Here is a 20,812-nt window from a genome sequence, read left to right on the forward strand (position 1 = left end):
CAATTCGTTCGTCTCAGTCCGCCTTGACATTCTTCTTTGCTGTCTTTCCGGTGGTCCAACCCCTGGATTCCCAGAACTTGACACTCTCTTCCATCTTCTTGTAGGCCCATGTGAATGAAGGATCTGAGAAGGATTGGTTAGCTTACCGTAACATGTTGCCAATGCGGGGGAAACTTACACAGGAATTGACGAAGATCATGGCGATTGTCATCGGGAGAGTACTGCTCCGCGTGGTAGCTAGGTGTCAAGACAGTCATCTTGTGCCGATTAATTGAGTAATTGTAGAAGAAATGACGTGTTTTCTCGTAGATTTCGCGCGGACTGTATTCATTGCCCCACAGGTGCTAGGTACATTGTCAGCGGGAATCCAGAAGACCAAGCCTAAAATACGAGACTTACCAATAGCTTCTCATACATTGACCAAGGTCCTAATTTAGAAACCTTGCGAAGGTAGCCTGTAGCAGAGTCAGTTATTGGATCCCATAGGAGAATTTCCTGGGGAAAATACCGAAAGTTCCAAGTTCAGCATAAGTCACACCCATATCGGCTTCATCGTATTGGATGTATGTTGCTGTCCGAGGCTCCAGTTCAGCTGTAGGCGTCGCGTGGAGGAACTCTTCAAGAATCGGAAGGTCAAAGTTGACACCTGCCCACCCGATGAATTTCTTAAGGTCACCCTTGCTAATAGATCCAATGGGATTGAGATCAGCTGAACTGGCGTCGTATTTGGTCAAGTAGCCACGCAAGCACTCATCCACATTGGATGATGCAAGAACCAAGAGACCACCACCACCTGGTCGCTGACGGACAGTCGGCAACAAGGAAGCGAACAAGTAAGAAAGAACCATTCTCAACCGAGCCTGGACATTCTGCAAAGCTGCATTTTCGGCGTGACTACCTCCGTGGACCTTGAACCGTGGCTGGAAGTTGGTGACTGTGGTGAAAAGCGCCATCAGCGCAGTGACAACAGTATCAAAGTTAAAGTCAATGTGGTAGGCGCCAATATCCGCAGCTAGTCGCTTAGCTCGGTCTCTTGTTTCCTGGCCAGAGTTCTGCGTGCCCATGTAACTGGTGTGGAAAATGGCGCGGCAGACCTCCTGGCTGGTAGTCGGTAGCCATTCTGAATCAGCGGGCTGGGCACAGAGGCGACGGACATCCTTGATGACCTGCTCATTACCCTCTCTAACTGCTTTCAGAACCTCCCGACACATTGAATGAACAATCACCGACGTTGCACAGCTGTCGATGCCACCACTGAGAGGGATAAAGAATCCCGCGGCACCACATCGGCGCAAGTAATCCCAAAGCCAACAAGCCGGGCCCAGGGCGATTTCCTCTTCTGGTACATGGAAATGTGGCTTGAATGGGGCGGAGATGACGAGGCCAGGATCCGCATCTTCCATGCGGCGGGAAAGCCGGACATCGATATCGAGGCGAACGAACGGTGACTGTTTGCTTGCTTGCATTCCGCGGCTTACGGTTGAGCGGTAGGTTCGGACCTCTTCGATGTCAACGGTAGCAGTGACAACTTCCACGTCGTTTAACGAGAATTGAGATCCTTGAGCTACAACATCGCCATTGACCACGATCATCGCACAGCCATCGTAGTATAAGCGATCGCCGTCACAGCCTTGTTGGTTGGCGTACAGGTAGATACCACCGCTCTGTGCTGTGTCAGTAAGAAAATTTGTGATATCATGGGTGTTTGATGTACCAATTTCGTAGCCTGTGTAATCAGGTTAACGCGGGTGTCAAGCTTCTTCAGTTCATGGTGACTGCCGGAAGAGTTGGAAATGATCTCCACACCTAGATTGTTCAGCAACTATATGATCCCAAGGAAATGTGATCACTTACCAGCAAGTCCATAGGGAATGTGAGGTCTGATTTATACGGTTAGTTCATTGTCAAATCAGGATTCTGGGAATATGGATACCCATTAGGAGTGAACAGTTCCTCGCAAGTCTCCAAGCCAAGACATGTGTCTCGCGTGCTGATGACGGCATCACCGAACGGGACCTTGTATTGACCGGTAATCTTTCCCACAATCTGCTCTAGATAGTAGTCCTCAACCTCTTGGGGACGCTGCCACGGAATGAAGTGCCTGTGCTCTCTGTAGTTTCCATCTATACAGGATATAAGTATGGGAGGTAGATTGGCAACACGGGGACGGACAAACCGTTGGCGAGCCACATCTTAGGTCGGATCAGGATAATCTTTCGGTTGTAGAAGATGACACTATGATTCAAGGTATAGATTAGCTAATGGCCGTATGGAACAGAGCTTGGAAATTCTCACCGGCAGTTGTAGCGCACATTGCGGTGGCGCACAGGCATACCCACATCCACCACAATATCCTGACAGTCTGGGTGGTCGATAATACGAGCTAGCATCTCCCATGAGTGCAGGAAGGTGTCTCCTTCAAGGAATCCATCTAACACGCCGTACCCTACCGAGCCGGTGTTAATTTCCGTCCTCATATCCCGCAGTGCAGATTTATTTAGTCAATTACCGGTGATCTCAAGCTCCGGACCAACTCGTAGAGTCGCACCCGCCGCCTTTGCCTGCCGAATACTCTCGATAATGCGGGCCGCATTGCCCTCAAAGTCAAGGGCCCATTGGTTTAGAGAGCTATAAAGTCAGCAAATGAAGCTCTTCCAAGCAAATATTTGAGGCATACCATGTTGCAAGAGTGACCAGGTGCCCCATTATGCAGTCTAGTAGCAGTGACCACAGCTATGACTCCTTCAACAAGAAATTTGTCTTAGATAAAGAAGCAGAAAATGGGAAATTCATTAATCTGATCACGTGTGTGGGGAGTCCGCGCTTCCCCGCTTCACAGTATTGATATTACTTTAAATTACGAATAATACACCCCTCACGTACAGTGATCGGCGGAAGTCCGGCACAAGATTAAGTAATCTGGATACCATGACAAACCACTACGCTGATTAATCCATAAAATGCAGTAGAATTCTCTGATCATTTGCTCCTTTGACACATACACAGTGTATATAGAGCATCTTCAACATGAGCGCAACCTCTCAAATTCCGGTCCCAGCCCATACGCTCGCGGAATCCATGCTATCACGGCGCTTCGGCCGGGAAACTGCGAACTATTTCTCCAGTATGGAATTGCCGAGGAGATGAGAGCAAGATTGACGATAATGGACGCAATACTGATAGTTCACAGGTTCCCCAATAAACAGGCTATCGTTTCTGCGCGATAACCATCCATTCCTTTCGACGGCCCTGAAGCACCCGTCTACGCAATTCGTTGTGCTGAACAACCTCGCCCCGCTCACTCGCTCCCCGGCTGAGCTGTACTATGCCAAATATGAGGAACTACGCAAGCTTATCCCCCAGGATATATTTGATCTTTCTGAAGAAGATACGATCAAGTCATTTGACTCGCGAAAAACTCGGCCGATCTTGATCTTCCTTGGTCTGGACGAGAGCCGCAAGGAGAACGGCTTCGCTCACAAAATCTACTCTGGAACCCCATGCTTCGCTGTCGATGTTACCCCCAGAGGATGCGAGGCCCAGCAAGCCGCTGCCAAAGACATCATTAGTGAAATGGAAGCAAAAGGCCTTTCATTCTTCCAGACTAGAATCGTTACGACCTTTACTCCGGACGAAGGTATGTCGAAGCCTGAGGTTAATGATAACCTCAACAAAAAGAAGATAAAACCTATGGTTGGGAATATATGCTCACCAATAAAATAGCCGCTGTTTACGCCCAAGCCCGTGCTTTGACAGACTGGAATAACCGCAACACTTTCTGTGGCACCTGTGGCAATCCCACTCTCTCCGTGAACGCAGGAACCAAGCGCACCTGCCCACCTACAGACGCCGCCCGCATCGCCGCAGGCCAGTCCGAAGAGCGTCCTGCCTGCACGACCCGCACAACCCTATCAAACCTGTGCTTCCCCCGCACAGACCCAACAATCATTGTAGCTGTCGTCTCCGCCGATGGCAAGCGTGTTCTCCTTGGCCGCTCTAAGCGTTTCCCACCAAACTGGTACTCGACTCTGGCGGGTTTCATCGAGCCAGCGGAGTCTATTGAGGATGCCGTGCGCCGTGAGGTGTGGGAAGAGGCTGGTGTGACTCTCTCGCGGGTTGTCATTCATTCTTCGCAGCCCTGGCCGTATCCTGCGAACTTGATGATTGGTGCCATTGCGCAGGTGGCTGATCCGGCCCACGAGAAGATTAATCTGGAGCATGATCCTGAGCTTGAGGATGCGAAGTGGTTCGATATTGAGGAGGTGGAGGAGGCATTACGTATTGGGGTGAGTGATTTGAGTGTTGGAGCTGGACCTGGGCCGGAGTATAAGGGTGGTTTGAGACTGCCGCCACCGACAGCGATTGCGAATAAGTTGATTCAGGCGGCGATCAGCAAGGACTATTTCCCTCATGATGAGAAGGCTTCTAAGATGTGATTTTCATAGATCCTAGATTGCGTACATATGGCGACGCCTACCACTTGTGTACAGACTAAATGTGGCTGGCTATCCCGAAGACATACATTTGAAGATTCACTGCACATGTACAAGTTTATTCACATCGAAGAGACCTCGGTGGGACTGATATCACTTGAACTAGTGGGTTCTATTTTACAGATTGGCATAAAGTGTGCCGTCACGCAATTCATGAATGCTTTCTTTGGAGCTGGGAGATCCAACCTCCGTGTAGCGTCGGCCATCGCGGAGTTCATGGATGGTGACTTGCCGGTGACTCTTACGCGAGCGTCGTGAGCTTCGAGCAGAGGACGGCGGATCCCCACAGGATACCGAGTCTACACTCCCAGACTCACTTATCATGGCACTGCCCTCTCTTTCCACGCTCTCACTTAGGATGGACGCTTGGAGCTGATGGTCGGCAACCATGCTTGCGCCGAAATCGGCGTACCACTTTCGCAAGCCAGATGCATAGGCTAACTCCTCCGAGCGATATTCAACGGGAGGACCATTAACTTGTGCTTTTGGTCCGGAACCATCGAAGACAGCCCATGAGCTGGATTCAACACTGACCAGCGTGATCGAGTGGTCAAAACTGCAAACTTTGAAATTTCGGAGCAAGACTGCGTTTCCTTCAACCAGTACCGGCATTGCAGTCTTGTAGCGTCGAAATATCTGGGCTTGAAGAACGGTACCAGCCATAGATGGATCGGTAAGTTGGATGGTCATGAAATAGTCTTTTGGACCGGAAGTTGCTTTGGCAATTGGGGATACTTCGTGAACAATTGAGATGGTGTCCACTAAAGCACTAAAATGGTCGATAAGAGTGGCGAGTGGAGCGAAGTAAGATAGTTTACTGCGTAGTCCATGGGCATGGCGATCAGGAGCCGGGAATTGACTGACAACAACTGCTGGGGCTTCCCGAGTTTCTCCCTGAGTAGCTTTGGACTGTTCTTCGAGCTGAATGGTTTCGGTGGTTGGTATAACAACGAGCGGATCACCTGCGAGTTTCTCATCAGGCACGTCTTCTGATGAAAATACCTGCTCTGGGAGTGATGTGGCCACAACATTCTCAGATGGGTGATCCGATGTACTTGGAGCGAATTCCGGTGCTGAAGGAGAAGGTTCTACTGTCCTCTCCTTGTTCACAGTGGCCTGGGAGTCATTCACTTCCTGAGTAGGATCAGGGGTCAAAAGTTGCGGCCAGGTGGATTGCGCCGAGGTAGTTTCTGCTGCCTCATTGCCGATTTGAATGTCACCCAAAGGCGCCCTTTCATCTGAACGTTCATCGTACGTGCCATCCCATCCATGTAGACCCGTTGGCTTGGGCTCCGCACCAGACCAAGCCTTCTCTATTTGACTGGCAGATGCCGAGTCTTCTCGAGAGGGAGCAATCTCACCGACCTCGCTGGATTTATCCTCGTCGGAGTCTAGGCCAATGACCGTTTCCGTGTTTGCACCGGTTTTGATAACGTTGTCAGAATGATAATCCTTTGGTGATACCACCTCTGATCCGGCGTCAGAAACATCGCCTTTGTGGTCCCGCTCATGCATTGAAGACTCTTGGGTCGAATGCTTCTGTGAAGAATAGTCTTGAGCCAACACATCCACAGATGACTCGTCTTCCATATTACTGTCGTGGACTCTGTCATTCTGGCCAAACTCTTCAGCCTGCTCATTCTCGTCATCCTCGGAATATTCGGCTTCTGATTGAGATTCCTCATCTTCAGCCAAATCCAATCCTTCATTTTCAGACTGTGTCGATGAATCACGGTATGTGTTGGCTTCTTGATGCATAAAATGCGGATTCGCTGGTTGCTCAGAGGTGAGTTCGTCTTCACTATCGCTATCCAGTACAATTACTTCATGCTGTGTAGAGGACTGTCGTGGCAAATCTGCTGCTTCGGGCTCCTCATCGCTACTCGCATCGGGGTCTTCGTCGTACTGGTCCTCAACTTCAGAGCCTGATACTATGTCTTCATCTTCCCCTTCATCTTCATGATATAGAGCTTCATCCTCGGCAGGAAGACTCTCTTCGTCACTAAAACTGCGATGGCGCGTGTGATGAGCTTGCTCGACCTGAGATAAGTCTGAAGGGTTGTCACTCTCATCATCTTTAGACCCTTCGGGTGTGAATCTTCCTGTCTGTTGACCATCTGTGTCCTCGCCAGCCATCTCTCGCGCGTGTAAAATAAGCCCAGAGTCAGCTTGGGCATACTCATTGCTGTCTTCAACAGGTTCAACCTCAGACCTTGCCTCAGACCTTGCCTCAGACCCTTCCTCAGACCCTTCCTCAGACCCTTCCTCAGATCCTGTCTCAGATTCCGCCACAGATTCCGCCTCAGATTCCGAATCATCCTTGTCTTTCATATCATGGTCGTCTCGATCGTCCACGGCTCGTTCACCTCCGTCAGATTTACATGATTGAGCTGCCACTTGATCCGCCACTTGATCTGCCACTTGATCTGCCACTTGATCTGCCACTTGATCTGCCACAGCTGATAGAAGCGACTCATCAACCTGCTCAACGTTGACCCCAGACTTAGTCATCACGGTATCATGGACAAATTTCGATGTATTTGATAATTCTGTTGGATCGGATACCAATTTAACAGTTGGGTTTTCCAGAGTAAAGGTCGCCGGGGACTGATGAGTTACCAGGCCAGCTGGTGTGGAAATAGATTCATCATCTTGATGTGTTCTTGCCATATCTTCAGCAGCTATCGGTGTTGCTCTTGGAGGAGAAACGGGTGAAATGGTGGAGAAATGTATCGGCTCTGAGGCAGTCACAATGGCATCGGCTTCTAGAGACACAGCATCTGCGTTCTGTATTTGGGAGACAGTGTGGGATTCTGAAAAGTAGCCTTGATCGTTGTTTGAGTTTGAAACGATAGGCGAGGGTATCGGAAGACCGGGTGAAGGTACTGGTCGGAGTTGCGGCGTATCTGTAGGAAGATGGGAGGCTGACATCAGGCGCCGCTGGAAAGTATCACTGGGCTGTGGTGGTCGCTTGCCGAAAAGGCCTCCAGAAAATTCAAGAGAAGGCTTGACAAAGACAGAAGCCTGCTCTTGAGATGTATGTTCCTCGTTTGTCTGATCTCCATCAGGGATTGTACTGCCGATCTGAGGTTCAGCATCTGGGGCTTCATTGATCTCTGGTTCGTTATTCTCGCTTCCCTCAGACATCTTCTCCCAAGAGTCTTTCTCCCACCAATCTAACGCAGGTTTCTGCTCCTGTGGGCTCATAGGTTCATCCAAGATGTGCCAATCGTCCCGTTTCAAGCTGTATCTTGGCCGTTTTCTTCCCTTGCCAGGAACAAACCCATCCTCCTCGACAGGCTCCCGAAGAGAGGTACGAGGCACACTGCTAAAAAGATTTGAACCAGATCGTAGAAAAGCTGGCGATTCCCATGAGCTTTGTCCCAGTACCAATGGGTCTGTTGTAACGACGCGGGGTGTCGAGGGCGGAACTGGTTCGGGTTCTTGTGGTGCAGGATCGTGATACTCGATGGATACTTTTGAGGAATCTTTTGAGGAATCTTTTGAGGAATCTTTTGAGGAATCTTTTGAGGAATCTTTTGAGGAATCTTTTGAGGAATCCTTTGATGACCGATTGATCTAGTACAATATCATTAGCATCGGATCTTGGTAGAGCGCTTGCGGGCCGAAGTTACCTCGAGGGACAACCCATGGTCAAAGTGTATATCCCACGCGACATATCTTCCGGGAGTTTGCGTCGCTGTATCATTCGCAACAAAATTCGAACCCTCCAAGGAAAGACAAATAGTGTCACCAATGCCAACATGGGACAAGGCCACCTTCTCTGCAACGCGCCCATGAAATATTGCCTTGACTTGTCCATGAAAACGTCGCAGACGGAAATCGGGTTCGGCGAGCAAGAGACTAAGAGACTTGGTCGATGATGAGTACGGCCAGACGAGGGTCACAGTCGCTTCTATGCATTTCTCCTGAGGCTGCTCGAGGGTGGGCGACAGCTGCGCGATCGGGATCTTGGTGAGTTGCGCATTTGGTGCTGGAGGCTGGTCGACTGCTGTCATTGTGTCCACGAATCCCTGAACGACATCAGTAGTCCGCGACCATCAGAATACAGGCAAGATCCGATGAAATGGCATGAAAGGTGGGAAAAGTGAGTTGAAAGAGCGCGGGTGCCACAAACAGCCGGGTTGACAATTGGTAATACCGAGGTAATGAAACAGCAGGAATGAGGGAATCCCAATGTGTTTGAGTGTTTTTCCAATACCTTGTCATATTCACACCTGAAGAATCAGGCAAATTCAATTAACTTCACCTAACTACCAACTGAACTACTTAAATGATTCAAATCTATTCTGATATTCTGTCCAACTACTCTTTTATATGACACTGTTTCTGTCCTATACCTTGGAAGTCGCACAATGTTTTGTGATGAAATGATGGCGCTTGTTATACCCCGATAAGCTCAGATCCACTCCACTATGGCGCGAGGGACCGGCTTCCCTTCCCCAACCCCTCGCCGAACAAGCACTGAGTTTTGAGTAATGAGTAATGGCAGTCACCAATCCTATTAAGCGGGTAGCTGTCATAGGGGCAGGACCATCTGGTCTTGCTGCCGTAAAGTAAGGAAAACCCCGTCATTGTGAATTCAAATTGATCAGTCCATGTTGCTGACCGACAGAACAGATACCTTCGGGCAGAGAAGTACTTTGACCAGATTGACGTGTTTGAGCAGAGGAGCTCCATTGGTGGCGTCTGGAACTACACCCCTCGCTCTTCCAAAATTGGTGCTGCCACTACTGTGCCCCATTTGAATCCTCATGAGCCCGTTGACAAGCCAATATGGATCAATCATTCCGAGGGGGCGAGCGAGCCTGTTTTTGTATCACCAGTATATGATAAATTGGAGACCAACATTCCAAAGGATCTGATGCGATATTCAGATCAATCTTTCCCCGAAGATGTCCAACTCTTCCCTACACATCGTTCTGTGAAACAATATCTGGAAGAATACGCTGCGGACACGAAAAGCCACATTCAACTTCAGACGCAAGTCAAGGATGTGAAGCTCGAGAATCCAGAGCTAAGTACCTGGGCCTTGACCACAGCCAATCTTCAAACGGGTGTAGAAGCCACATCCGTCTACGACGCTGTGGTTGTGGCAAGCGGTCACTTCAATGTCCCATACCTTCCCGATATTCCAGGCATACAAGCTTGGGATAAGGCAAATACTGGGGCTATATCCCACTCTAAATTCTACGACTCGCCAGACTCATTTCGAGAGAAGAAGGTGGTGGTGGTTGGAAGTTCTGCATCGGGGCTCGATATTGGAGCCCAGATCAATGAAGTCAGCAAGGGCAAGGTAATCGTCTCACAGAAGTCCGAGTCATATCTCGCTGCTTCTTCTCCTTCGGATAAAATTATTCGCCCAGAGATCGTCGAATTTTTGTCCCCTGCAGAGCACGACCGAGGCCTCCGCTTCGCAGATGGTCATGTTGAGAAAGAAGTCGATGCTGTCGTCTTTTGCACGGGCTACTTCTATTCTTTCCCCTTTCTATCGTCTCTTAATCCGTCTGTTATCACACATGGATGGCGCACAATGAATGTCTATCGACAATTGTTTTATATCGAACACCCTACTCTTGTCTTTCCGGTTCTTTCACAGCGAGTGATCCCATTTGCCATAGCGGAGAACCAAGCATCTCTGTTTTCTCGTGTATGGTCGGGGCGACTTTCACTTCCACAAAAAGGGGATATGAAAGCATCAGAGGACTCGGAAGTTTCACAGAAAGGAGATGGAAAGTTGTTCCATGTGATGCCCTTCCCCGCAGACGCAGACTACCTCAACCTTCTGTATAGTTGGGCAGCTAGTGCCAAACCACGCCCCGGGCTCGTGGATAACGGGAAAGGGAAACTAGGAGCATATTGGGGAGATCGAGAACGATGGATGCGGGCATTGTTCCCTGATATTCGGCGAGCTTTCGTTCAGAAGGGAGAGAAGCGCAGTAACATAAAGACACTCGAGGCGCTCGGCTTTGACTTTGAAACTTGGAAACGGGATCAGGAAGCTGGAACTTCGTAAACATTGGAGTATTAGACCATTCAGAGAGATGGTAACTAAGGGTCAGACATTAAGTTGATTTAAACATTCATCATTTTCCATTAGAGGTCCTCTCTTCATTTTAAAGTTGTTGTAGGATACCTTCATGTGGTAGGTGTAGACTTATGTACAGATGAAACTAGACAAATAGGCATTCGATATGCCTCAATAATTCATTCTGAGTATCTCCGCACATCAACTCCGAGAATAATTGAACTTTGAACCTTGGAACTCGAGCGATCATCGTGTAGATCAAAACCCACTAGTCCCAATCGGGCTAGATAACCAATCGATAAGAGCATAATCACGTGATTGAATGTCATCTCCACCTCGAGTCCGGCCATTCACTCTTCTATATACCTCCAGCTCGGGCGCTTCAACCGCGGTTTCGCCAATACTTGATTTGTACCGATGTAAGTATGCCCTAACCTACACCTGATAACCGCTATCTCCCCTACATTCCATCTCCTGACAAATTCAATCATCGCAACGTCTTGCGCAACCCTCCCTAACTGCGAACCCGCTAGTTTACCCTACTGTCTCTGATCAAAGCTTGCAATTCCCTTGCACTGCCAAGTAAACAGCCAGAATTTACTTGAGCTGATTCCAACAGAACACACCAGTTTCCTCAGAAGAGGATACACACCTCCAATTTTGAAACGTGGAGCTTGTTAACTCTTCTGCAAACAAGTCAAGGCTGAGTACTGTCAGCATTGAATCTCCTTGACTAGCTCATTTCAATCAATGAACAGTGGCACGGGATCCTGTTACATTGGTGTCTTCAAATGTTTTTGACGGACTTTTGATCATTTTTATCTTTGCCACTTTGTCTTTTCTTTGATCCCCACAAGGGCCAGAACCCCCTTTTGGTTGTCCTTCTCTTGTCACCACTGCCATAGGGAATCTTCGAGCCCTCTTCGTTATACTTTGAAGGCAAGGGGCTCAATATCCTCTGCGGTATCCCCCGAAAATATGGAGGACAAACAATTTCACTTGGGAAACCCCGCACTACCTGTTCCTGCAAGTGACACCCCGTCCTCTGTCGGAGATATCGAAGCTGCAGCACCTACATCCTTTCCTGAAACGGCGATTCCGTTAAGTGTTAGAGCCGAGAATGATAGCATGACACATTCTCACACTGCTGTTCATCATGCACATGCAGGATCTTTACTGCAACCAACTCACCTCGCTCATGGTGAGACCGGAATCCAGACCATTCAGCCTAGTGCATTGACAGTCGGAGATGTCGAGGTGACTCAACCGGGCTCTGTTCGCCTTGGTCCGGCCGAATTTGCCGTGACACTTCCGATGGATGCAAGGGTGAAGGACGATTACGAGCGTGCGCTTACAGATGGAGCTTCAATAATGCGCCAATTTCTGGCTTCCTCTGGCCGTGATCCTCAAAATCCACACTCTGATGTAAGTTCATTCCATAGCAATCCCGGATTTGAGCTAATCGCGATGTTTACAGTCGTTAAAGTCGAAGATTTATGAACTAATAGCTCGACTGAACAATGTAACGACTCATCCCGATCTAAATATCGCTCACCACTTGAATGAGGCAGATTCTGGTCTTGACAAGCAGGCTTTGTGGGCCGAGTACTCTAGCACCAAGTTTCTGCTGCTCGGGCATTTGATTGAACTCGCGAGCACACATGAGCTTCATGTTATCATCGCAGTCCGAGATGATAAAAAGCAAGCCGTAATCGAGCGTTACCTGCAGGGCAAAGGTTTCGACTACACTCGACCCCGGGAAGAGCTGGGCGGTAACTCCGAGGTATCTTTGGTGAAGGGCTCCCTCAGCTTTGGTGTTCACTCCAACGACAATGTGCGAGATCTTTTCAGACCCCCGTCTGCAATCCTTGTCTTTGACACTGCTTTCAATCCGAAAAGTCCTTCTGTGGAATATATTCGAACAACATATACCCGGAGTGGGGGTCTCCTTCCCGTTATTTGGTTCCTTGTTTCCAACACGTGCGAACATATTGAGCGCTGTCTGCCAGATGTGACCGAGTCTGAGCGATTGCGACTGCTTCTGCAATGCACAGCTCGGCTTCACGATGAAGTGGGTGATCTTCAGGATGATGCCTTGGGTGTGGATGAGGATGCCGAAGAAATTTTCAATTACTTATTACACAGCTTCTCTGCTTGGCAGCTACCTATGATTGAGCCTTTGAACTTGCTTACTCCTGAAGGATCCGACTCGACGTCGTCATCTGATGAGTCCCAAGTGGCTGCACAGAAGCGCTCGTTGGTAAGTCAATACACAAAAGTCGATTTTTACTAGCTACTAACACGCTTTTAGCCCGAGGATGACCAAAAAGACTACACGTCTAAACGTGCTAGAGTCGATCTTCCAGATACTAGCCAACTTACTCAATCAACCAAAGGTCCCGACACAACTTTGGACCACGAACTGCAAAGTTTAGAGACAAATCTTTTTCAAATGAAAAACAACCATGCTGCCGAGAAAGAAACGTTACAAAACGACGTGATCGAATGGCGAAAACGATACTGGGAGCTGGAAAAGTCACTGGCAAATGTTCAACATCGCTACGAGACTCGAACGATCGACTTCCACAAGGCACGACATGAGCGTGACCGCTTGGAAGATTCCAAGACTTCCTTGGAAGAACGAGCAGAGAAGTTCAAGGAGGATATCGCTAAACTAAAGGAAGAGCGACTCCAGCTGAACAAGGACCTTGAGAATGCTCGCCAAGAACTCAAGAATGGAGACGGCTTACTTGCTGATCTTGAGGCAGCCCGCGAAGAGATTCGCCTTCTTAAAAAGGAAACCGCGAGCCTGGAACGCAAGGCTGAATACGAACGAAACCAAGCGGAATATACCCGTGAGCAGTATCAGAACGCATCCAACGCTGCTGCTCAATCTGGCAATGAATTGCGTCAACTCCAAGCTGAGATTGAGTCTCTCAAGCACAAAGTTGAGGGAAATTCTAGCCGCCTACGAGAAGTCACCAACCAGAGCGATTCAGCTCGTCACATTGCCCGAATCGAACAACTGGAGCTTACACTTGCCTCTCGTGACGAGTTCATACGCAGAAAGGAGGAAGAGCTGCGAGACATCCGCAAAAATCGCCCTTCAACCCGTTCGACCAGCACACAGCCACGAAGCCCGAAGTGGACCGCTACAAGTCGCCCAACGAGCCCTGGGGTGAATAATGGAAATGGAAATGGCAATGGCAATGGAAATGGTGGTCTCGCAGGCCGAGGCAGCAGCAGCTTGCGTTTCAGCTCAGAGGTTTTATCGTAACGTGTGATCTACCTAGGAAATGGAAACTTAATTCTTATGATGGCATTCATCAAACCATTCGGAAGAAGTTTATCCTTTGACGTGTAGTCTATGACGTATACAAATATAGAGACTCAATGTTCAAATTTGCGACGCTGCTTTGTTACGGTGCTAGTCTGTCTGTCGATGGGTTTTTTCTGGCTTTTTGTTGGAATCGCAACTCCGATTCCAAGCAAGCCACCATATCCATAGCGATTCCTTGAGCCATCTACAAAATTTCTTAGGATATTTTAGAATAATTATATTATATCAAAATTATGTATACAGTGATAGTAAGAGACAAGAAATTATCTTAACAGAACCAAACAAATGAGGAAAAAGGAACTCCAATCTCGTGAAAAACAGAAAGAAAAGAAAAGAGAAACAAAAGAAAGTCAACGCCATCGTTTTCAACGCGAAGACTCCATAGCTCTAGCAATGAATGCCGCCAGCTCCTTAGACTTCTCACCACGAGTCATAGTGAAATGATTCGCACCCTCCATCACAGTAATGCCACCAACATTCTTTGGGCCAACAAGAGTGTCCCATCCATTAGGTCCAAGATCGGTCCGGTTGTTCAGCAGCCACAGCATCTCCCTTGGATCAGGGCTTCCATCCTCAGCAGGTGCAGGACGAGGATCATTCGGCTGGTTGCAGACACCATCCTTAGCCCAGACCATGAAAGTCTTGGGGAGCTTATCGGCAAGTTTCTCATCATCGAAGGGGAAAGGCACAGCCTTATATGCATCCAGGGAGTCAATGAAGGCCAGGAAATGAGGAAGCAGCCAGCTGGGTGGAGGAGCCTTGCCCTCGCCGAACAGACCAATGGTATCGAAAAACTTGTATAGACGGCGAGGAAGCTTCTCGAGACCGATGGGGAATGGAGAGTCCAGGAGGAGCAGACGGTCGACTTGCTCACCTTGATCGAAGATCAGGTGGCGGGCTGCATCGTAGGCACAGATACCTCCTGCTGACCAGCCGCCGAAGTTGTACGGGCCTTTCGGCTGTCGGCGACGGATTTCGGCCACGTAGGGGAATGTCAGCTCGTCCAGGCTGAAGTTCAGGTTCTCTGGGTTCCGCATGTAGGGGCAGTTAAGTCCGTACACGCAGACATCGGGAGAGATGCCTGGGATTGAGGCGTAAGAAGTAGCGGATCCCGAGCCGTCGGGGAATAGGAACAGCTTCTGTGTGGCTGTCTTAGGGTTTCCCTGCAAGAGGATGGAAGTTGCTGGGGGGTGCTGGATTGCTGTGGTAGAAAGGACCTTGGGGGCCTCCGCTGGGATCTGCTTGGGGAGCTGAATTGGCTCAGGAGGAGGAGCGGCCTTTGGCTTTAGGTCAAGAGCAATTTCCACCTCGTTGACAGTTTGGTGCTCAATGAAGAACTCGCCAGATAGCTCGAGGTCCAAGGTTTCGCGGATCTTACCCAACACGGTAAGCGACATCAATGAATCCAGGCCCATTTCTGCGAGATTGACATCTCCCTGAAGCTCATCGGGCCCGACACCAATCTCTTCGGCGAGAATCTCGCAGATCTGCTTCATGCTGTCATGCTGTTGTTCGGTCTCCAGAAGCATGGTCTTCTCGTTAGCTGGTGTAGGCAAGCCACTGGAGTTGGGAGTCGAGATATCGGTTGATGATGCGGCGGATGAAACGTCATTATCGCTGCTAGATCCATCGCTGCTACTCTCGGGACTCATTGAGGCCAGGAGCTGCTTGAAGTCCTTGATCGTAGGCTGATCAATGAAGATATTGGAGTCAAAGTCAAGGTTCATCTCCTCTCGGTAACGACCAGTCACTGTCAAGGAGAGCAAGGAATCAACTCCGTAGTCTGCAAAGTTCAGGTCGTCTGTCATCTCAGAGGCAGAAAGACCAACTTCCTCTGCCAGGATGTTCAGAGCCTTCGCAGCAATGCCAGAGTCGGCAGATTTGGGAGGAGCCGCGGCCTTCTTGACTGGAGATGCGCGAGCCTTCTTGGTGTCAATAGGTGCGGGCCTGGCCTTAGCAGGAGCAGGAGCGGGCTTAGAGCCAGCAGGAGGAAGTGCCATGTCCAAAACCTTCCGTGACAGAGCCTGGAACTTGACTCCGCCGTAGACAGCAACGATGTCGTCTCCCTCAAAGAGGTACACATCTCCAGCGTAGATCGAGTCCTTCCAAGGCTGCATGCGAACATAAGTACGGTAGGTGACATTGGGGTCAAACTTCTTCAAGCAACGCATTGAGTCCCATCCATGGTTGACGAACACCTGGTTCTTGGAATCAATACCATCACTGGCATTCATGATGAAACCAGAAAGATGGCCAATGCTGTCAATCCAGAATGGATTGCGGTGGAAGTTTCCTGGAGGAGCAGCAAATTTGACCAATGCAGTGGCTTCGTGCTGCTCACTATCTAGAATCACTTCTTGAATGGACTTGTAGTTTTCGTCATAGTCCACAAGAGCACTGAACAACTTGTAAATCATTCCACGCTTCATGCGGTGGGCTCCACCAGACTCGGTGCTTTCCTGAAGATGCCGAATGCTTCGCTTGATCAGGTAAGAATGGCGCTTCCACTCTTCCGCCGCCATTTTAGTGTCGAAGAACTTGATCGTGCAAGTAGCATGGTCAAGAATCTTCTTACCCTCGGGAGTAACAGACCAGACCTTGACTTGAGCCTTCTCCTCGGCCCAGTTTGAAGTTGCCGAAACCCGGAACAGTTGCTTGCCACCCTTTGCAATGAGGGGCTTTGGCACAACTACTTCGCAAACATCAAAGCCACGTTCCTTCCACTCGGGCTTATACTTCTCGACCAAAAACTCGCCCAGTGTTTGAGCAATATCGGCATAGAGAGAGGATGGGCAGAGAGCGGCTCCATTGACCTTGTGACCCTGGATAACACGGTTCAGCTCGGGATCGTCGATGTCATTTTCGATGGTCACAGTGGCCTTAGTGCTGTCTCCACTTGTGTCCAGAATCTTCTGGGCAGAAGTAGTCAAGAAGGTGGTAACAGGGGCAGCTTCAGCGACTGGTGTGGCAGGAGCACCCTTCAGAAGACAGAAGTTGTTGGTGTATGGAATCCAGTAATTCTTCAAATCCCACTTGTAGGCGGGAAGGTTGAGTACATCGTGCATGGAGCTAAAATCTTGGTGGTACTCCTTCCAACGAAGATCAACTCCAGCCATGTAGAGGGCAGACATGCTTGTCGAAAGAACCTTCCATGCATCCTCCTGGCGACGGAGGGATGCCACTGTGAGAGCTTGGGGACCAAAGGTAGACTTGACCATTCCAGAGCACACGGGGTGAGATCCAATCTCAACCCAGAGAGTCTTATCGTTCATCAACTTCTCATGACGAATTGCCTCCAGGGCAGCCAGGAAGTTGACAGACTGACGGCAGTGGCGAGTAAGATAGCTGGGGCCAAGGACATCAAGGTTGGCCTCCTTGATAACATCTCCGAGAAGAGCGGAAACGAAGGGAAGCTTAGGCTCATTGAAGGTAACTCCCTTAGCAATGTCTTCGAGGCTTTCAAGGATAGGGTCAACCTGAGCAGAGTGGAAAGCAAAAGGCACCTTGAGCTTGGTAGCCTTAAAGCCTTCATTGGCCAGCTTCTCGGCAAATTGATCAATCTTCTCATTGGAGCCACTAATGACAGTCTCACTGGGTGCATTGATGCAAGCAACTTCAGCGACATCATCTTCCAAGTATTGCTTGACTTGAGCCACTGACGACTTCACAGCCAACATGGCGTGGGTTCCCATCTGGCATTTCTCGGTGAGGAGCTGTGCTCGTCGACCAGCAAGGTAGATGGTATCACTGGTGCTCAGAATACCAGCAGCATTCAATGCGGCATACTCGCCCAGACTATGTCCGAGAACAAAGGCAGGAGTAACACCAACAGAGATCCAGAACTTGGTCAGGGCCATCTGGATGCAAGTGGTTCCCAATTGGGTCACGATGGGGCTGAGTTCCTCCACAGGGACGCTTCCATCCACCAAAGGCACAATTGAGGGGAAGCCAAAGCTCTGTGCAATGCAATCCAAGTGCTCAATGTGAGTTCGGAACTGGGAGTTATTCTCAAACAGCTGGCTTCCCATGCCACTGTATTGGGCGCCTTGACCAGTGTAAATGAATCCAGCCCCAGGTGCAGTAGCAGGAACGGGAGTGATGCTCTCACGGTTTGCACTTGCATTCAAACCGGCTCGAATCTCATCCAAGGTAGATCCAGTGGCGCTGACCCGGAATGGATGGTGAATGCGTCGGGCAGTGGTAGTATAGGCAAGATCGGCAAGAAGCTTGCCCTCATTAACATTGAAAAGGTTCTTGTTCGTGTCAATGTATTGAATCAGAGCAGCGGCGTTGTTCTTGACGGCAGATTGAGATCTCGCCGAAATGGTCACTGTATGCACCGATCGAGGATCAACACCGGTGCGCTCTTGGATAGGAGCATCTTCTATCAACAATGCAGTGTTTCCACCAGCGGCGGAAAAGTTGTTGACGAAGCTAGATCGCTTTCCACCGGCAGGACGGCTCCATGGAGTGGGCTCCATGGCGATATGAACATTTCGCTGCTTAAGGTCGGTCGGAAAGTTGTGATTGATCTTGGTCTTGATTCCACAGTGAGGAGGAATCATGTTTTTCTGCATCATTACCAGGACCTTGATCAAGGCAGACACACCAGAGGCGGATTCTCCATGACCAATGTTTGACTTTGCCGATCCAAGGTGGAGCGATTGAGATGGGCCACGACGATAGTCAGGAGCGAAAACCTCCAGAACAGATTGCATCTCCACGGCATCGCCGGCCTGAGTACCAGTTCCGTGCATCTCAATGTAGCTGACATCCTTGGGGTTGACATCGGCTTCGTTGAGCAGTTTGTCGAAGATGAAAGCTTGTGCGCCGGCAAGGGGGCGAGTGATGGAGACAGACTCGGCGGAGTGGTTCGTGTACGCGCCGTTGATGATACCGTAGATGGGATCATTGTCTGCTTGAGCATCTTCAAGTCTCTTCAACACAACCGAGCCAATACCATCGGCTCGGCAGTAGCCATCAGCACCATCGTCAAAGGTGTTGCAGTTTCCGCCTCGCGAGAGGAAGTGGCCGCGGTCAAGACCGGCGTGGTTGTCAGGGTTGGTCAGAACGTTGACACCACCTGCCACAGCAGAATCACAATCATTCTTCCAAAGTGAGTTGCATGCCACGTGAATTGCAGCAAGACTGGAGGAGCATGCTGTATCAACGCTAACACTGGGACCGCTGAACTTGAAATAGTAGTTGATGCGACCAGGGGTGAAAGCACGGTTGCCACCGGGGATGAAATAAGTGTCAATGTCTTGACCACTGTTAATCTCACGGTAATCATCACTGGTCATGCCATAGAAAACGCCAACTCGGTTCTTCTGAGTAGATGGGGTGCTGTCCGGAATGAAACCGGCCATTTCGAAAGCCTCGTACGCGGTGAGAAGAGCCATTCGCTGAGCAGGATCAGCCTGCAACGCCTCACGAGGAGACATATTGAAGAATCGAGGATCAAAGAGACCTGGCTCGTTAATCCAACATCCGTATTGCACTTTGCTGGTGTTTCGTCGGTTTCCATCCATATCCACGTGAGCCTTGACGTCCCAACGGTCTGCTGGGACTTCACGGTGGACATCGAGTCCTTTGTAAAGGAGATCCCACAAAGCCTCAGTGTCAGGGGCCTCGGGGAAACGTCCAGAGAGGCCAATAATAGCAATCTTGGACTGCTCTGAGCGACCGCTGTGGTTTTCACCCTTAGGATCTTTCTTGACATCGCCGATAGCACAGTCGAGCTCAATATCGGAAACTCCAGATTTCTTCAGGGCCGAGTAGAGACTTTGTGTTGCAGTACTTGAGATGGGTAGCAAGGTGCATTTTCCATCTGCCATTTTCAAAGTCGAGGAGCATGCATCGACGACCTTGTCCCAGCAGAGCTGTCGAATAAGAATCTCTGAAAGGGAAAATCTCAACAACTCTTCCAGATTTTGAGCATCAACCACGGCTCCTGTCTCGCTTGAGATGATTGGGATCTGCGGAACGTAGTTTGAGAAATCGTCTTTTGGCCAAGATTCCATGATACGGCTGACATCCCTCTCGTCATAGAGATGTGAGGCATGGTATGCAGCATGGATGGGGACTCTCATAGGCTTGTGTTCCTTAGAAAGTGATTTTTCGATGAATCGATCCAAAGTAGTTGGAGGACCACTGATTGTCACCCCATTTTGGCTGACAGCGCTGACATATGGCTGGGAGACGAGGGGAATCGCCTTTTAAAGGTTAGCTTCTCTCCATTATAATGAATCTCCGGACTACTCACATTCACCTTGCCGAATTTTTCAATCAGTGCCTGAGCTTCCTGCTCCCTGATTCCTGATACCAATACAGACCAGCTAGGAGATGCTGACTTGTTCACCTCTACCAGATCTTTTACTTTGAAAACACACATTCCAAGTCGAAGAGCCAGAACAACGGTCTCCACACCGGCCGCCATGAGCTCTCCAACGGTCTTTGACGAGCTCACGGCTGCAGAAGCCAGCTCGCCTGTGCAAAGACCGACAATGAAGCTCTCGGATCCAGAAGGATAGGCATTTCCAAGGTCTCCATAGTAGCTGTTTCACAGTCAGTCATCATATATCACAAATAAGAATCCGTGGAGTCTTACTGAACGAAGCATCCCAGCTGATGAATAGTCGTCAACGTGCTTTCCAAAGCAGCGTTGGGACCATGCTCACGATATCTTGCTAGAAGATCAACAATGCTCGTGAAACGGGGGAACATCTGCCGCTCAGATGGCGGCAGCTTGCTGATCTCCCTCCGCAAAGCATGATAGCACTTCTGGAAGAAGGCGGTTAGGAGCGAGTCATTCTTGGCTTGCAGCAGACGCCGAAGGCCCGAGTCAAAATCAGCAGTCTGATCTCCGAAGAGATACACACGACTGGGACCCTGCATACTCAAACCCAACACTAGTCAGGGGATGCAAAA

At 49.6% G+C, this 20,812-nt stretch overlaps 7 protein-coding genes across 7 annotated transcripts; 3 read left to right on the forward strand and 4 right to left on the reverse strand.

The window, feature by feature from the left end:
• Positions 1-13: 13 nt before the first annotated feature.
• On the reverse strand, positions 14-2,706 carry N7520_006924 (glutamine-dependent NAD(+) synthetase; the record flags this gene model as incomplete). The annotated part of the gene is made up of 11 exons (XM_057140858.1): positions 14-123; positions 179-344; positions 400-455; positions 509-1,664; positions 1,715-1,806; positions 1,855-1,880; positions 1,934-2,123; positions 2,177-2,235; positions 2,296-2,446; positions 2,510-2,628; positions 2,678-2,706. The coding sequence occupies 11 exons, from the start codon at positions 2,704-2,706 to the stop codon at positions 14-16; spliced, it is 2,154 nt and encodes a 717-aa protein (XP_056994864.1).
• A 321-nt stretch (positions 2,707-3,027) lies between these two features.
• N7520_006925 (NAD(+) diphosphatase) lies at positions 3,028-4,436 on the forward strand (the record flags this gene model as incomplete). Its single annotated transcript, XM_057140859.1, has 3 exons — positions 3,028-3,124; positions 3,191-3,637; positions 3,724-4,436. The coding sequence occupies 3 exons, from the start codon at positions 3,028-3,030 to the stop codon at positions 4,434-4,436; spliced, it is 1,257 nt and encodes a 418-aa protein (XP_056994865.1).
• A 174-nt stretch (positions 4,437-4,610) lies between these two features.
• On the reverse strand, positions 4,611-6,629 carry N7520_006926 (uncharacterized protein; the record flags this gene model as incomplete). The annotated part of the gene is made up of 1 exon (XM_057140860.1): positions 4,611-6,629. One exon carries the CDS (start codon positions 6,627-6,629, stop codon positions 4,611-4,613), a length of 2,019 nt encoding a protein of 672 aa, XP_056994866.1.
• A 191-nt stretch (positions 6,630-6,820) lies between these two features.
• N7520_006927 (Telomere end binding protein) lies at positions 6,821-8,512 on the reverse strand (the record flags this gene model as incomplete). Its single annotated transcript, XM_057140861.1, has 3 exons — positions 6,821-6,952; positions 7,113-8,072; positions 8,129-8,512. 3 exons carry the CDS (start codon positions 8,510-8,512, stop codon positions 6,821-6,823), a joined length of 1,476 nt encoding a protein of 491 aa, XP_056994867.1.
• A 487-nt stretch (positions 8,513-8,999) lies between these two features.
• N7520_006928 (putative flavin dependent monooxygenase) lies at positions 9,000-10,530 on the forward strand (the record flags this gene model as incomplete). The annotated part of the gene is made up of 2 exons (XM_057140862.1): positions 9,000-9,070; positions 9,135-10,530. The coding sequence occupies 2 exons, from the start codon at positions 9,000-9,002 to the stop codon at positions 10,528-10,530; spliced, it is 1,467 nt and encodes a 488-aa protein (XP_056994868.1).
• Positions 10,531-11,520: 990 nt separating this feature from the next.
• On the forward strand, positions 11,521-13,819 carry N7520_006929 (uncharacterized protein; the record flags this gene model as incomplete). The annotated part of the gene is made up of 3 exons (XM_057140863.1): positions 11,521-11,967; positions 12,020-12,802; positions 12,854-13,819. 3 exons carry the CDS (start codon positions 11,521-11,523, stop codon positions 13,817-13,819), a joined length of 2,196 nt encoding a protein of 731 aa, XP_056994869.1.
• Positions 13,820-14,247: 428 nt separating this feature from the next.
• pksP (polyketide synthase alb1) lies at positions 14,248-20,779 on the reverse strand (the record flags this gene model as incomplete). The annotated part of the gene is made up of 3 exons (XM_057140864.1): positions 14,248-20,097; positions 20,148-20,439; positions 20,493-20,779. 3 exons carry the CDS (start codon positions 20,777-20,779, stop codon positions 14,248-14,250), a joined length of 6,429 nt encoding a protein of 2,142 aa, XP_056994870.1.
• Positions 20,780-20,812: the final 33 nt, after the last annotated feature.

Source organism: Penicillium odoratum (genome assembly GCF_028828045.1).
Source record: "Penicillium odoratum strain IBT 22623 chromosome Unknown utg000005l_segment0_segment0, whole genome shotgun sequence".
NCBI lineage: Eukaryota > Fungi > Ascomycota > Eurotiomycetes > Eurotiales > Aspergillaceae > Penicillium > Penicillium odoratum.